The sequence below is a fragment of the Cornus florida genome, unplaced genomic scaffold (assembly GCF_030987335.1).
Source record: "Cornus florida cultivar Cherokee Brave unplaced genomic scaffold, ASM3098733v1 CherokeeBrave_3.0.0_Hap2_Chr05, whole genome shotgun sequence".
NCBI lineage: Eukaryota > Viridiplantae > Streptophyta > Magnoliopsida > Cornales > Cornaceae > Cornus > Cornus florida.
Window position 1 is genome coordinate 66,688,925 of NW_026775575.1, and position 17,296 is coordinate 66,706,220.

A 17,296-nucleotide genomic window follows, 5' to 3' on the forward strand; every position below is an offset into this window, starting at 1 on the left:
TGCTTCTTCATTGCTGTTTGTTAACATGCACTACACTTGAAACTTTTTATTTTATTTTTGATTCTTCTCCTTCTTTCTCTTTAGAATCACATTATTGAAACAATGGGTTGAACATGGAATGCTGTTTCAATTATATACGCTTGTATAGTTTCTAGAAGTGATGATATGTTTCTATTTCTGTTGTGTTGGGAAAATGGGTAGAATGAAATATATACTATGTTTGGCGGCTACTTGTCATGAGGAGGTCCATGACTCTATGTGGCAAGACTCAGGTGGAATACAAAAGTAGTCTAAATTTGTCTATGCTTTAAGGTTTAGGTAAAGTTATTAGGGAACGGAAGGATTTCCTCGTCGGTGGTTGTGTGATCAGTGGTCTTTGTCTCTCAGGGCAGTTGAGGAAGGAGCACCTAGGTTTGGAGAGTGTCAACAGGGGTGATGGTTTCCAAACTTCCCATTTCTCTGCCTTTTGTTCCAACTACCTTCTGGATTACAGGCATCTAGGTTTTGAATTCAGGGGCTCGAAGGTTTTGTATGCTTGTTCTGATGATTGTTCGATGTTGAGTTAGATGTAATATTTTGAGTAGGAGGAAGGAGACCGGGTTTCAGTTTTGGCTTACTTGCACCTTTAGTGCTCATCCTTGTTTCAGAGGATTGGAGAGGCTTGTGGTGGTTTCATTATGGTTGTATCAGGTCTATGGAGGAGTTTGGAGAAGGTTTGCCTTGCGGCTAGTACAGGCAAAAGAGGAGATTAGTTTGTTTGGATGATATGACCTACTACAGGGTCAATTTACTGGAGGTTTTAACTGTTACAGTGTGGATCCCTTCACATTTGATGGAAAACACATCCAGAGAATACCTAAAATGTTGGACTCTACTGCCTCAGGTATCTAGTTAGAAAAATGAGAAGGTTCCAACTTTCTAGAATTTTAATTTGTCACAATCCGCCCAGCTGTATAGATATTGTCCGCTTTGCACACTCTTCGTACTCACTGTTTTCAAACGCGCTTATACATATATAAGTGCCAATTACCTCTCTTTCCTAGACAACGTGGGACGTTACAGTCCCCCTCTTGAGACCCAGTGTACTCGCTTGGCCTGACCCTCATGGGCTTGTGCATGCTCCCCTCATTGCCTGGGGGGAGTGGTTGTTGGCACTTATATTTATGGATGCCTTCTAACTATGTAGACACGTTTTAAAAATCGTGACCGCGGATAGTGTGCAAAGCAAACAGTGTCTACACGGAGCGGGGTCGTTTATTTGTTAAGATCATGCCATGACATGAATCAGTAGATCATTTTCTTATGTTGAAACATGTCCTAGAAGAGCTAAAAGAGTTGCAGAGTAAATTTAGATTTAGATATTAAGCCATCGAGACTAGAACAAATGAGTTCTTTCAAAGCCAGTATAATGTATCTAAAGTAGAAATGCCTGAATATGAGTGAAATATGAAAGGAAAACGAAAAACTCAATGCATATATCTCATCTAACTGTAGAATACAACTCAGTGACAGTGTTTATGATTTTGCTGATGCATTTAACATGCCCAATTTGAGCTTGTAGTAGGCCAACATTTTGTCACGATCAGGAAGGTTCTCTTTGATTCCAGGGACTCCCCTAAAACGCTCAATCCAAGCATGGAAGCGATGGAAGGCATTGGCTTCAAGCAATTTCACACCTACTATTTCTTCAATGACGTCCAGCCCGCTAGCCATCCATCCAAAGGTAATGTCTGTCAATCCGATTTTATCGCCATTGAAAAATTTCTTTTCCCCAAGGCCATTCTCTTCTAAGATCTTCAACTGTTCTTTAGCTTCTTGTATTGCCTTTTCTTGTTCTTCTCCAGTAGCTATGAAGAATGCCATAAAAGTTGGGCTCTACATGCAATCCAAAATATATGGTTAGACAGTTCAACGTGAGTAGAGTTAGTATAGACGGATATGATAGCACGTAGTTTGACTTAGGCTATGGCCTTAGATAGAGCGGAATTGAAACATAGGATTTATGTAGCTAACCCGAAGTAGATGAGGAAAAGGCTTCTTTTCCTTGTAGTACAAGGAGAAAATTTCAAACTTTGTTATCCAAGTTCTCTTATCTAGTTCTAAAACATTTGGTAATAACACTCATTTGTTTTGAAATGAAAGATATGATTGCCAGAACAGTCTGTACAGAATTGTAAAATAAACATAGAGATTCGTGATATTTTGTTACAGTAATTACCTTGTCTTCCCCAAACTTCATCCAGAACCGAGCCATGGCTCTCTCGTGAGGGTCTTGTGGAAGCAATGGATTCTGAGGCCACGTTTCTTCGTGTACTCAAGAATGACGGTTGATTCAAAGATTGACTTTCCGCCATGAACGAGCACTGGTACCTTCTTATGAACTGGGTTGTACTGTAAAAGCATGTCACTCTTGTTAGGAAGATCCTCTTCTATATATTCATATTTCACACCCTTTAGATTCAGAGCCCACACTATTCGATAACAGTATGGACTAGGCCAAGCTCCAAATAGCTTCACTTCTTCCATTTTTGTTCTACTTTATGTTCTAATTCCTGTGCTATGAACTTGTATCTATCTATCTATCTATCTGTATTATATATAATGATTGGAACTTGGCTGGAAGCCCATAAGTTCACTAGACAATTATCTTTATATATATATATATATATTATTCTTTTGACAATTCCTAGCTGCCTATTTAGACCAAAGTGTGTTGATTTCGACCAGATTGTTCTTACCTGAATGGCTTTTTTCATGGTGGGTCAGAAACACCTATGGTGTGTGAATGTGATTGTGGTTCCTTGGAATTTACTATGACTTTTCTTGGATACTTTCCCTCTATGAGCTTTAGCTTTCTATCATTGGATGACTAGAGGATTCAGGATATATATTTTCTGATAAGTTTTCTAAAATTTAAAATTTTCATTTAGCAGTACTACTCTGATTGGTTGTCATAAATTAGAGAATTTTTTTTTTTTTTGAAACATACAGTTGTTTACTGCGCAGTTAAGAAGAAATGAAAAACTTGACTGAAATCAACCACATTAATTATTTATTTTATTTTTGCAATGTATTATGGTTATGAATATTGAGTCAAATGACTGAACATTAATACAGATAGTATGATCGCTTTTCTTCAAAGGGAAGATCAAGTAGAATGAGCATTAGTCCAGATGGTATGATCTCTTCTCTGCTAAGAGAGATCGAGTGTTCGAACCCTACTAGAGTTAATACTGCGAGTGGGCGTGCGCTTGCTTGAACTTTAATATATATATATATATTATTGCATTTTACAATCTATATTGTCTTGCATGTATACATTATGCTTCTTCCATTCATAGACTTCTATAAAATGTATATATATACAGAGAACAAAATGCTACACAATCCAATGCTGGTGTCTATGGTGTTTCTGGTGCAGTAAACATTTCCCTTAGGCCTTTGAAATATGCCAACATTCCATCGCGATCAGGAAGGTTGTCTTTGATCACAGGGGCTTCCTTAAACCTCTTAATCCAAGCCTGTAAGCGCGGAAAACTACCGGTTTCGAACAGATTTACACCATCTGCTTCTCCCATGGCATCGAGCCAGCCGGCTATCCATCCGAAGGCTAGGTCAGACATTCCGATCCCATTGCCGCCGAAGAACTTCTTCTCTCCCAGGGCCCGCTCTTCCATAATCTTCAGCACTTCTTTGGCTTCATTTGTTGCCTTCACTTGTTCTTCTCCGACTGTTCGAAACAGAGCATAGAATGCTGGGCTCTGCATCACAATAACTTGTTCTTCTTCAATTAGGGAGAGTTTTGAATGTTTTTCTAGAATTTTTCATGGTCAAACGAAAACTTTTAGGAAGAAGCTGGCATATATACATACGAAGTTCAGACATGTAGCAAAATATTCTTCTTTTTTACAACAGTGGATTCTCGTATTTTATGCATTTCAGGTCAGTTCAATCTAGGGCACAAATGCATCAAACAAAATCCAAATTTAACCTGGCATTTTCCAGTGGCCTAGTAGGTAGAGTATCCGACTCTCCGAGAGGTTGTACCGCTCCGAGTCCCTCCCACTAAATTGTCGGGATAAATAAATAAAAAAAACAACAAAATTCAACCTAACGTGCCACTTGAATTGAAAAAAGTCACTCAATTCAACAGCGGAAAAGGCAATCTCAGGATCATAGTAAATTACTCAAATAATATTAAAAACAAGAACAATAATAATAGACCTCCAAATAAAGGCATGTTTGCCAACAACTTTTGTTTCATGTTTTTTTGTTGTACGGAAATGCATTTGGTAACTTTTGTTGCGATTTAAATAGTACCTTATTTCTGAACAATAGGCCAAAATCGAAAACACCAAAAATGTTTTCAAACTTGCAAACGCTTTTTAACCAAGCACATTTTCATATTTTTGCTTCCAAAAATCTTACAACAAATTTTACTTAACCAAAAATGCTTCCAATCACTATCAAACATACTCCACAACCCAAAAAAAAAAATTATTTCTGTTTCAGATGAAAATAAAACGGAAACAGTTTCCAAACCAGCCCTAAGGCCTCGTTTGGCATGCGTTTTGTTTCTGTTGCTTTTGTTTTTGGGCTGCTACAGTGTCGATTTTGGCAACAAAATCATGTTTGGTGCAGCCTTATTTTATTTTACATAGTGCTAAAACACTTCATGAACAGTGGCCCAAAACCAAAACATCAAAAAAATATTTTTGCTTGTTTTGACAATTATTCATGGCCCAAAATCATAACTGTTCATGTTTCTGTTTACGATATTTCCATAGCAAAATATTGTTCCTAAACGCGCTTCCGATTTTTTTTCAAAACACTTCTACAACAATTCTGTTTTAGCCAAAAACAAAACGCCTAAAACAAAGCGCATGCCAAACAGGCCCTAAGCGAATTAGGTTATGTGAATATCGATTTTGTGTAACATAACATAAAATTGTAGAAAATACCTTGTCCTTTCCAAACTTGATCCAGAACCTTGCCAAGGCCTTCTCATAGGGGTGTTGAGGAAGAAGGGGATTCTGAGGCCATGTCTCTTCAATGTACTCCAGAATAATAGTGGACTCTGCAATGGGCTTGCCCTTGTGGACAAGCACTGTTATTTTCTTGTGTACTGGATTATATTTCAGAAGAGACTCACTCTTGTTACAAACATCTTCTTCTACATATTCATATTTCACTCCCTTTAATTTTAGAGCCCATATCACTCTGTAACTGTACACACTAGGCCATGCTCCTAGTAGCTTTACATCTTCCATTTATGTGGGCAAGTGTGTTCTTCTTTCTAAACTGGTAGGCTCATATATATACACACGCACACATTATGTATGTATATGTATATGTTTAGTGATTTGTGTTATTTTATTTTTTTTGCTTGGGCTCCAAGGTTTTAGGTTGAAAATTAGGATAAAAAAGAAAGGTTTGTTGTTATAGTCAAATGGAATATATATCCATCTACTTGATTTTAATCTACTTTACTTGGAAAAAATAGAATATTCATCTACTTTTGACTATCTTGAGATTTTAATCTTCTTTTACACATGAGGTATGTATATATATGTTTAGTGATTTGTGATATTTAATAAGATGAAAAAAAAGGTTTGTTAATTGTTGTAGTCAAATATGTTCATCTACTTTACTTGGAAAAAAAATAAAATATACATCTCCTTTGGACTATCTTGAGCTAGCTAGTTGTTAAGCGAAAGATTAATACAAAGTATTCAGTAATATTTATTAATTTTGGCCAAATATTTCCAAAGTTGCTTGTTTTGTTTTTTTTATGGTAGTTGAGTATTACCACTGGAACTACACACAATTGATTGCATTCTCATATTTGTTAATAATGTTGTTTAAAACAGAAAAAAATATTAATAATAATAATAATAATGTTGTTTAAAAGTTACAAAATTTTGATTTGCCTCCTTGTGACAAGAAGGAAAAAAAAAATTATAAGGAAGTGAGAGAATAAGGAGTGGATAAAACATTAACAAATGAATATTGTTCTTTCTTCTTTTTGTATGGTTGGTTGGAAGAAATAAAAAACACGTAATAATTGTGTTTTCTAATATATCTTTCATGCTTAAATAAAATTTAAAATTAAAATTTTCTTAAATCTAAGTTTGAGAGAGAGAGAGGAACTCAGGTGGAATGTGAGATTATTTTGCGGATATTGTTAGGATGCTTTATTCGTTTGAAAAGTTTTATTATTTCTTTATTATTTAATTTTTTGTTTGAAATTCTTTATTATCTAATTTTTTATTTTAAATTTTGCAGTTACTTATATGGAATTAATTTTTTATTAATTTATTGAGTTTTATTGTAGCAAATAATGGTAATAATGAAGTAGTCGTTTGGCTTCATGGGGAGGAATATATATGACAATGGGATGCACAGTCCACAAAGTATAATATTTCATATTTTGAATTGTTATATTTTTATCTTTAATTATCTGCTCTATTTTACTTAATTTGTTTTTTCCAGTTAAATTGCCGGCTCTGTTTTAGTTGTTAAATAATCATTTCACTAATTCGTTAAATCTTTTTATATGTCAACACATTTTTATTTTGTTCTATTCGTAAAGTTCTTTGACTGGCACTATTTGAATTTTGTAGAAGTCACCAAAATTTCCTCATCAGATATCACTCTCATATTGAATATACAAGAATTATCTTTTCTATTCATTAACAATTAAAATAATAACTACTCAAATTGAGTAGTTTGAGGAATATTACAGAATTTTGTATCTAGGAAAATATTTAGAATATTTTGGTAGAGAATTACATTTTGACATGCATCCTAGAGGAGGTCCATAAAAGGGCCTCACTTGCCGCACCAAACTCTAAGTTAATGGTGTTAGCACTCTTGTGTGAGAGTCTTATTAGGTGTGAGAGTACTAGTGCTGCCTATGCGATTCTCGTAATAACTAGTTATGAGACTTCTCATGGGTCGTGTGAAAGTAATTTCTCATAACTTGGCCACATAATCCTTGTTTAAGTAAAATATTTATTTCTAATATTTTATTTGTGATTAAATAAAATTATAAAATAAAATTTTCATTTATTGCATTATTTTCTAAGTTGAGATGGAGCTTGAACAATTTGTGGATCAAGATTCAATAAACAACTTAAATAAATCCAACAACTATTTAATTTGATTTAGCTGGAGTCGAATAACTCCACGTTTTAGTTGATTCCAACTATCTAATATAACAATTGTAAATATGCAAGTAAAAAATAAGATTTATAGGTTTTTTTTTTTGTGAACTTTGGCGGTATGATTGGTTCACCTTGTACGTGGGAGGAGGCAATACAGAGTATAACCTACCCTTCCCAATTCCCACAATGGTGGGAGTCTAATGCAATAAGTTTGCTTCTTTGTTTTTTTTAATAGAAATGGATACAACACAATAAGAGCAGAAGTGGTATGCACAAATTAACAATGGATTTGAGCAAGAGTAGATAATTAGAAAAAGTGTGAGAGAGAATAATGATGATGAATACATTACATTGATAGAGATAAGCTGCTATTAAGGTAGATACAAACCACCATTGAAATGACAATTACCAACAAGGAGACACACATTAACTCATCAACACACTTCTTGGATCTCATCCAATGCATAGTTGTTTGTGGATACATTTGCATAATTCACTTTGTTGAATCGAACAACCACTGGGTAACGAGTCTTTGGGTCCTGCATTTTGTGTAATAAATCAAACATTAACTCATATATATATACACATACATATATATATACATTATACACAGAGAGAGAGAGATTACCTGATCAACAGCTACAACTGAACCTGTGCCTTTGTACCAGTAGGACTCCTTCCTAAGAATTTTCACCTGTGAAGAGAAACATGTCAATCCCTGACTTAATGTTTATTTGCAATTTTCGTTTCAGTTCTCAATAATTTAGAAAATGAAAAACTGTTTTAAAAAACTTTCCAAAAAATAAATAATTTTTTTGTACAAATTTCTGATTTACAATTCTCAAAAAAAGAGACATGATCACAGAAAACAGAACCAAGAAAAACGTTTTTCATATTTTCTCTCATGCTCAAATGAGATATAATGTGGAATAAAGAGAAATAAATGGCTTGTAAATTAAATATTTTTCCTTGTTTTTCATTCTATTCTTTTTTCCTTGCTATTTATGATGACAAACAAATAATAAAAGATTATTTCCTTTGAAAAACAAATGATAAAAAAAAAAATTTAAAACAAATCATATCTTAAATATCAGGTCAAATTATATTGTTACCACGAGTTTGGATCCTTTGTTACACATTTATTCTACCACAAATACATGAACTCACACTTCAATAAAAATTATAATTGTAAATCATTTTAATTCAATTTTTAAATAACATTTCATCAATTATATATTTTAAAATACAGAACTGATTCTATCAAACGCAACATGTATATAATTTTTTTTTAAAAAAATCTAATGAACGGTAATCACGTACCGTAGTCCCTCTTTTGGGTCCAATCGGAGGTGGCTTAGGAGGAGCTTCCTTGGTGGCTGCCGGGGGCGGCGCCCCCTCCTCAGCCCGGACAACCAGCCTAGAATTGCGGTTGTTCTTGTGAGAGAACAATAAGGTATTGGTCTGAGTGGGGTTTGTTTTGGAAGCAGGAATAGGTGTTAACACAAAGCCAGAGGCAGCAGATGCCATGCTGCAGCTTGCCATTATGCTCTCTCTCTCTAGAAAATCGGAGATTGTAGGAGTGAGATTCTGATGAAAAAATAAGCCAAAACCAAAGTAATTTGAGGCTTTGGATTAATGGGATTTGCTTTTCCTGGCTGGGGATCAATCCATGAAAGCAGTGTTAATTTCTCCACTAATAGACTGTTGCCACATCAGCACCATATCCCATTCCTTTGGATAATGTCATCCCAATTCAGCCTTTCTAAATGCGTGTGTATTGATATATATATATATATTTGTAATTTATTTTTTATTTGGATGTTTCTACTACTATTTCTATAATATACATATAAGCCAATTATCTCTATTTTTTTTTTTAAGTCTTTTAACTTTTTTTTTTTCTTTTTTTTTTTTTTTTTCTTGCTATTAACAATATTAAAATCACCTAATTGAGACTATTTTTCAGAAAATATGTTCATTTTTAAAAAGTAAAAATAAAAAGTAACCATTCTATCTAGGTTGAAAGAATTTATCCTTTAAGAAAACTAATGGTCATTTAATGTCAAGTAACTAAAGAATATATCATTATCTCATGGGTTGGCTTAAGCGGGTGAGAATTACGGCTACCGTACCTTAGAAAGTACTAGATCTCGAATCTTTGGGTAAATAAATTTTTTAGGGGTACTCATATGGATTAAGTTGTAGTTTCAGATTTGAATCTTTGAGTAAACAATTTTTACAGGGTTATTCACAGAGGTCAAGTTGAACCTAAACTTTTCTAGTCTTGTCTGATACACATAACTTGTGGGGTGTTATATGTGTCGTGAGGTGGATTAGCTAGTGTCACATATAAAATATGTGAATATTTTTCCCATAAGTGATTTATATATATATATACACACTAGAAATATGAATGTGCATTGAAATGTTTATGTATTTTTTTAATTTAATTTATTTTTTTAAAATTGTTTTAGTAATATTAACTTTAAACCAAAACAAATAATATTTACAATAATGTTTTTGTTGATCAGTATGTCAACACATTTATAAATATGTGTGTGTGTGTATATATATATGTCAAATAGGTTTACTTTCACTAACCACGTATCTAAAAAGGTATTACTTATAATAAATTTTTAAACAAAAGGTATCCGGAATTAAAAAAAAAAAAAAAAAAAACACTTGCTATATAGAGATATGACTTTTCAAGAAATTTTGATTCAGTATATAACTTTTCTAAAATAGGTGATTCATATTTTTGAAAAGGATAATAATAAAATTTCAAATATTTTTTAAAATAAATTTATTCCAATGTTTTCAATCGAATGGTAATAATATTCAAAGAGTAGTGATACTCACACCGAATACTTGTAGTGAATTGTCTAACCGAATAATTTTTAGGGTGAATTACATTAAACCCCCTTTTTCTATTTGTGTTTTTCACTAAACTTTCATTTTCTATTTTTTTGGTCAAAAAACCCCCCTCAACTATTAGAGGAGAGTGATTTAATTAACTTCCGTTAACTAACTATTAGAGGGGATGATTTAATTCTCAAATATATATATATATATATATATATATATATATATATAGTAAATAAATTTTAAGAAAAAAAACCTAGATTTATATTGGAAAAAAAAAAAAAAAATAGGCATTATTTCTGGTAGTGTCCCTTTAATAAATCTTTATAAAATGAAAATCAATAAAAACCAAAAAAATGAATGCACAATATAATTCTCAAATATATATATATATAGCAAATAAATTTCAAGAAAAAAAACCTAAATTTATATTGGAAAAAAAAAACCATTGCAACAACATGTACTCTTCTTCTTGTTCAACTTCTTTTATTTACCCATCATTATAATATTATATATAATTTGAATCATAATGTAATGTTATATATAATATGTATCATTAAATATTATTTAAATATATTTTCATTTCCATCTAACCTTCAGACCAATATAAATCTATGTTTTTTTTTTTTTATTTAGGAAAAAAATCTAGGTTTTTTTTTTTTCTTGAAATTTATTTGCTATATATATATTTGAGAATTATATTGTGCATTCAATTATTTGGTTTTTATTGATTTTCATTTTATATAGATTATGCCTTTTTTTTTCCAATATAAATCTAGGTTTTTTTTTTTTTTTTTTTTTCTTGAAATTTATTTGCTATATATATATATTTGAGAATTAAATCACCCCCTCTAATAGTTAGTTAACGGAAGTTAGTTAAATCACCCCTCTCTAATAGTTGAGGGGGGTATTTTGACAAAAAAAAATAGAAAATGGGGGTTTAGTGAAAAACACAGATAGAAAAAAGGAGATTTAATGTAGTTCACCCTAATTTTTAATTGTCTATTTATACTAAATACAACTAAGTGGAGAGTTTCATTTCCTTATTTATTACATAATTGACCAATTAAAAGAGTAGGTCGAACAATTCACTACAACTATTCGATGCCAGAATCATTTTCCAAATTCAAAAGAGATTTTTTTTTTTTTTTTTTTTTTTTTTAACAAATTTGAATGTATGTTGTTTTTTTATTAAAAGTTACACATCAATGTTTTCATAAACCACATGACATTTCAGCAAGTTTTGAATCCAACTACCTTCGGCTTTTTAATCCCTCATTGGACTCTAATGGAATTTTTTTTATGGTTTTATGGATGTAGGCTTGTAAAGAGGTAAAATTTAGGATAGTAGGTCTCAATTGAATTTAGAAGTTTCTAAGAAAGAAAAAAAAAATCCCAGATGTTCTAAGATAGAAAATTAATGGTGACTTATACTCAATGAATGATGTTATGCTAAAATACAACAATGGCGTTATTTACCAAAAAAAAAAAAAAACAATGGATATAGGACTCCTACATATCACCAATAGTTTTGTGTCAACTCCAAATTCTTGTTCCCACGGTAGAAATTGCTCTTCCTTGTGTTTAGATGTGGGTTTTCGACGACAAACATATTTGGAAATTTTGTTTCTAACTTATTTATATATTATTATGTTTATTCTGTCATATTTTGTTTCATAAGTGTTGTTTTTTAATGAAGAAATGATATATCTTCCGACCTTAATTACCGACTCCTTTTTCGAATTCAATGTGGAACTTTTAAAAAAAATCCCGTAAATATCTCTTCAGTTCCAACGTGATCCAATCACATTGGATTCAGAGGAGGAGTTGGCAATTGAGGTCGGAAGACCTATCATTTCTTCTTTTAATTTTCTATTTTGGAACTGTCCCATTTAATTTAATTTGACTCAAATTTTAAATAGAACATTATTTGTTTTGGAGTAAATTACCTTTAAGGTAATTTTGAATTTTATGTCTCTAATTTTATTAATTAATGTTACGGAAAGGAATGTGTTGAGAAATACTCTCCATAGTAAAGAGTGTTAAAACTGTTTTCATTTTGAATAAATAATAATAATAATCATTTTAAATTGTGTTAAAGTTGAATTAAAAACACTGAAAATCAGAAGGCCATGGAATTATAGGAATCCTTGTTCACTAAGCAGCGTCAATATCAATTTCATATCTCGTTTTTGAAAGGAAAGCCTTGCCAAGCTTCCCCTATAAGAACACAGTGGCTTGTCATGGAGAGATTTTGCTCATCCTCTCTAACCCATCATATTCAATCATCATCATCTTGTTCATCCCTTTCCAAGCAGTGTTCTAATTTTCAAATTTATTTATCTATTTTTTAGGTTCTAGGCAATTCGAGATTGTTTTGATATATAAAAAAAAAGTGACGTCTCTTATAATCAAAGTTAAATAAGTTCTAACCAAAAGATATAACTTTTACAATTTCATTATAACTTGTGTTTTAGTTTCACTAAATCACATATATAGAAGACACAATGTTTTATGTATTGTGTCATAGGGTTAAAAATTTTAAACCAAAATTTTAAGGATTGGTATGAAAAATAATTTTGCAATTAAAAGTAATAAAATTATGTCAATTATTTTAATTAACATATATAATAAAAGAAAGTGGGAAAAAATAAAATAGAATTTTAAAATCAATTAATAATATTAATGCTTTTGAGACGGATAGATGTGGTGGATAAGTATCTTCATAGTTTTGACTAGATATTTTTATTTCTACATAATGCAACCTAAAACAGAACTAATTATAGGCTAAAAGTAAAAACAAAAGTTGTATGGCTTGTTAAAAAAAAAAAAGTTGGAAATTGGTTGGTATAAAATTCAAATTGAAACTTACCTTGAAAAAACAAACGGATGTTGATTAAATTTGATCAAATTTGTACCGAAATTCAAATTGAAACATACCTTAAACAAAAATAGGGTTTGAGTTATGCCCTTCAATCAAATACGACTTTTTCTGGAAAGGTTTGAAGTTGCCTTAGAACATAGAAAGAAAAATATTTCCAACAATTTTTGCTCAGAAATAGAATGGCAGATGAACTGATACTGGTAAAATTTGAATGTCAACCACTGATTATATAATTTTGAACCGACATATATGCATATACGTCAAAATTCAGACACAGTCCGAATAGGTGTGAAAGAAAAAGAAGTTGCGTCCATTTGTTGTTTAATTGAGAGAAACTCCTTTAAAACAAGAAGTCTTCTGGAAAAAAAGAAGAAAGTAAAGTGACATTAATAAAGAGAAATATGACAAGCGTTGCATATAACATTTTTTTATAAATTAAAGAAATTATTTAAAAGTGTATATAAATAATCAAATTTCTTTTGTCCCCCCTTGTTCACTGGTTTGGTGAAGACACAGAGAGAACTATCCGAAGGCGGCCCTTCAAATTGGAAGGGGCTGTCAGGCGTCTTTTACACGGTGTTGACTGTCGAGTTGGGCTGAAGTACATGCTTTCGTTTTTGGGTCATAGAAACCACACCCACACCCACACCCACACCCACACCCACACCATGCACACACGCACTAGTTAGAAAAGTCTACAAAAAAAAAAATGTACCGTAGGATATATTTATATAAATGGTGGCTAATTTTACTGAAGACCACAATTGCCATCCAGAGATAAGTCCTGTATACTCTGGGTAAGATATGCTAGAATAGTTTAATCAAAACAATCTATACTCTTTTTGGATAGATCTTGGGATGTCAGTGGATTTTTTTGTTTGTATTGAGAGTGGCATTATTACAAAACGTAAAGGATTATTATTATTTTTTTTTCCATAGTTGTTAATCACACACGTCTTTACTGAAACTTAAACTCTGATGTTACTTTGGGAAGTAAGAGACTGATACCAATAAGCCACTGGCCCGTTGGTGTCGAGGATTATTTTGATATGGCTTCCAAGCCTCTTGGTATTATAATTGCCTTGTAATATTGAAATTGGTGAAAGCACAAATGGCAATTTACCATTTCTTGTGTGACGGAATGAAATGGTATTATGTCTTTTACAATTTATATTTTTTGTCGTTTTTGAAGACAACGTAAACATTTGGATAATAAAGATTGACGTCGTCGCAATGTCATTAATATTCCTAATGTCATCATCTACTCGTATAAAATTAGTCGGATTTGACCGATCCATATCATTGCTTTAAATATTTATGTATAGTATGGCATATATGGATTGTTGCTTGTGAGCTTGATGGAAATTTGCCATTTCTTGTGTGATTGAATGAAAGGATATTATGATTTTTACAATTTATATTCTTGGTTGTTTCTGAAGACAAGGTCAACATTTGAATAATAAGGGTTGATGTCGTCATGATGTCTATAAAATTAGTTGTATTTGTCCAATACCCATCATTGCTCTAATCATTTATGTATGGTATGGTATGGTATGTATGGATTGTTGCTTATGTGCTTGATGGATATGGTGTTTTTCATTTTCAATGGGAGGATCCAAAAAAAAAAAATGGCTTTTGGAAAGCGGAAAGCACTTGTGTTTACAAAGTTGTTCTTTTTTTTTTTACTTTATTCATCATTATATACATGAACAGGTGAGATCCATTCATGTGTTCAGGAGAACTTTCTTGAAGAAGCAATGGTGATTGGACTGAACTTTTGACATCTAACTCGATTACAAAGCTTAAATTAATAAAAGGTTTGTGTGGTGTGTGGTGTGTGTGTGCATAGACCTTCCTCCGTGTGAGTGGTTCAGAGGGAAGGGAATGGCACTAAATCTTTCAAGTTGGACTTTTGGAATGCTATTTGCAAATCCATTTCTGAATGAGGTTTGGCCTGGTTACCAACTTAGTGCGTAAACATATACATATATAGTCAGCGTGTGTCTTAAGAAAGAACGTGCAAAGACGATTCAGAGTCTGACGTCAGAACTCGAGAAGAGAGGAAAGCGCTGTCTGCGGATCAAACTCCTCACTAGGAAGATAGGGCAACGACTAAAACCTAAAAGAGGTTCATAGAGTCGAGGTTTGAGTGTCTGCTATGAATCCAATGAGAAATAGTTGACTCTGCCATGACCTATGGATTAAACGTTAGGAAAATGCCTAAGCTCTGCCCATTCCTGGGATGTTCCAAGCTTCACGTCAACAGCAATCACAACATATGAATAGAAAATCAAGTATGACATGAAGTAAATCTAAAATCTGAAATGTAACTTGAAAGAAAATAAATAAACATACTGATTCATGCCACATAATAAGTTTGGGATGTTCCAAGCTTCACGACAACAGCAATCACAATGCATGAATAGAAAATCAATTATGACATTAAGTAAATCTGAAATGTAACTGGAAAGAAAATAAATAAACATAGTAATTCATGCCACACAATAAGTTTTCTCAACCAGGTTGAGGTGGTCTTTTTTGGTACCTGAAAGTCTTACCAAAAGTAAGATAATGTTAAAATGCATCAAGTTGTTTCAGACAATGGTTGGATCGCATGCCCGAGACTTCAAATACCAGGAGAGGTTATGCTTAGCTCCCAGTTCACACAAGGCCTTGCTGCCCTTTTCAGTCTTCCCTGTGCCTTGCACCTTGCCAACATCAAGCTTCTGCTTCTCGCACACGATTCAAAATGTGTTCTGCAACTTCTTCACTTTGAAAAACTGAACAAAGTCTCCGATACCCAGCTTGTGCATCGCCACTCCGAATTCATGACAGATGTATTTCTGCCTTTCTTCACAGTCACCTCTCAGGTGTGACTTAGCTCATCCATCAAGTTATTGCACGCTCTTTCACCTCTCCAGCCATGAAAAACTCCACTTTTGAATTTGGTATGTAAAGCATGCCTCCTTGCATCTCAACATCTTCTCAGCACAATTTCTTTCTATAATGATCTATCTTAGGCATCCTGCAAGTTTGCATATGGCATACAAAGCAATCAATCAAAAATAATTCATAATCATAAGTAAAACATGGAGGTACTGGTCCTTTGAAGAACCACAAGACACAAGATAAGTAACACTAAGTCAGACAACTACCAATTCTATGTTTACAAAGCACAACAAACAAAACCTAAACAGACTAAAAACCAGAGAACAGATTCCTGATCTTTAACTTCAAACCAGCCCATTATGAAGACCTAAAGAGAGTCCAATTGCTGCACTTGAACAATCTTGTCACAAAAACCAGAAGGAGAACATGTGTCTTGACCTCCCAGCCCAAATAAAACCAGTAATGCCAACCTGAACATAATCCATTTGTGCACATCCAAGCTTCTTTTAAACTGAAATATATGGGTTTTGAACATTTGATTCTTGTAGATTTTGTAGTTTGCAGTTGCACACACAGAGAGAGAGAGAGAGAGAGAGAGAGAGAGAGAGAGAGAGAGAGAGAGAGGGCAAGTTCAGAGTTGAGAACGAGAATAGAGATGGAGGCAATTGGGGAGGCTGAAATTATTTGCCCTAAAAATGGTATATATTTTTCTTGGTGGCCCATCATCCATGGCCTATAATTTTTTAGGTCCATAAATTTATCTTTTAAAATATAAAAGGGTATAATAGTAATTTTACTTTTCCAATTTCAAATATAAAGGAGAGACTTCAATGTGAAGTAGAAAAAAGAAGCAAAGGTAGCAAGAAGTACCAACGCGGAACATGTTACTACTTCACTGAGCATCACTAACCCACTCTGTTACATAGTCTCCCGTCATAGTCAATACTCAATACCTCCCGAGTAAAGCTCTAAGCCATGGGTTCGATATATTACTTGTCTTCCGCAGACATTCTATATGGCTGTCTCGCGAGAGTCACAGGTAAATAGAGTTCTCCGTCTTAGAAGCGTCTCTCTATGTTAAACCAATAATGGTTGACTTATGACTCACAATTGTGCTAAGGGCCTTGTGCAATATATTACCGTACATATGACTTCCCTCTCCAATAGGATTGCCGAATAAGAGGATAACATATGTGCACTTCCCTTTGCACAGTGTCCTTCACCGAGATTCCCTTTTAATCCTTCTCGGGACGCCAAGTAATTTATATTCTGATGTATGCTAAGTATAGCTTCCTCTATGGGAAAATATTTAGATTATCTTCCTTTCTAATTTTTAACCCCGGTTTGTTGTTACAAGACCCTTTTGGTTGCCATTGCTGACAACCATGAAACATAACAAAATAGGACCAAAAATGGCAGTTTTCAGCAATATGTGTGTTTGTGCGAATTCGATGAAAGTTAAAAGCTTATGATTCAAGCACTTACTAAGATCAAA

General features: G+C 32.9%; 2 protein-coding genes and 1 pseudogene across 2 annotated transcripts; all 3 read right to left on the reverse strand.

The window, feature by feature from the left end:
- Positions 1-1,344: 1,344 nt before the first annotated feature.
- Positions 1,345-2,625, reverse strand: LOC132306708 (probable glutathione S-transferase; annotated as a pseudogene).
- Positions 2,626-3,312: 687 nt separating this feature from the next.
- LOC132306710 (glutathione transferase GST 23-like) lies at positions 3,313-5,517 on the reverse strand. The gene is made up of 2 exons (XM_059804231.1): positions 4,962-5,517; positions 3,313-3,761 (listed from the first exon to the last, which is right to left on the reverse strand). Exons 1-2 carry the CDS (start codon positions 5,268-5,270, stop codon positions 3,402-3,404), a joined length of 669 nt encoding a protein of 222 aa, XP_059660214.1. The 5' UTR covers positions 5,271-5,517; the 3' UTR covers positions 3,313-3,401.
- Positions 5,518-7,454: 1,937 nt separating this feature from the next.
- On the reverse strand, positions 7,455-8,792 carry LOC132306709 (photosystem I reaction center subunit IV A, chloroplastic). Its single transcript, XM_059804229.1, has 3 exons — positions 8,487-8,792; positions 7,795-7,860; positions 7,455-7,705 (listed from the first exon to the last, which is right to left on the reverse strand). Exons 1-3 carry the CDS (start codon positions 8,706-8,708, stop codon positions 7,601-7,603), a joined length of 393 nt encoding a protein of 130 aa, XP_059660212.1. The 5' UTR covers positions 8,709-8,792; the 3' UTR covers positions 7,455-7,600.
- Positions 8,793-17,296: the final 8,504 nt, after the last annotated feature.

What these genes read in the sequence shown, in the direction of transcription:
- LOC132306710 (XM_059804231.1), bottom strand. Translation starts at nt 5,270, where the DNA reads ATGGAAGATGTAAAGCTACTAGGAGCATGGCCTAGTGTGTACAGTTAC. An exon ending in TCAAGTTTGGAAAGGACAAG is followed by an intron (nt 3,762 to 4,961) that starts GTATTTTCTACA and finishes ATTGTGATGCAG; the next exon opens with AGCCCAGCATTCTATGCTCT.
- LOC132306709 (XM_059804229.1), bottom strand. Translation starts at nt 8,708, where the DNA reads ATGGCAAGCTGCAGCATGGCATCTGCTGCCTCTGGCTTTGTGTTAACA. An exon ending in GACCCAAAAGAGGGACTACG is followed by an intron (nt 7,861 to 8,486) that starts GTACGTGATTAC and finishes TTCTCTTCACAG; the next exon opens with GTGAAAATTCTTAGGAAGGA. An exon ending in CAGTTGTAGCTGTTGATCAG is followed by an intron (nt 7,706 to 7,794) that starts GTAATCTCTCTC and finishes CACAAAATGCAG; the next exon opens with GACCCAAAGACTCGTTACCC.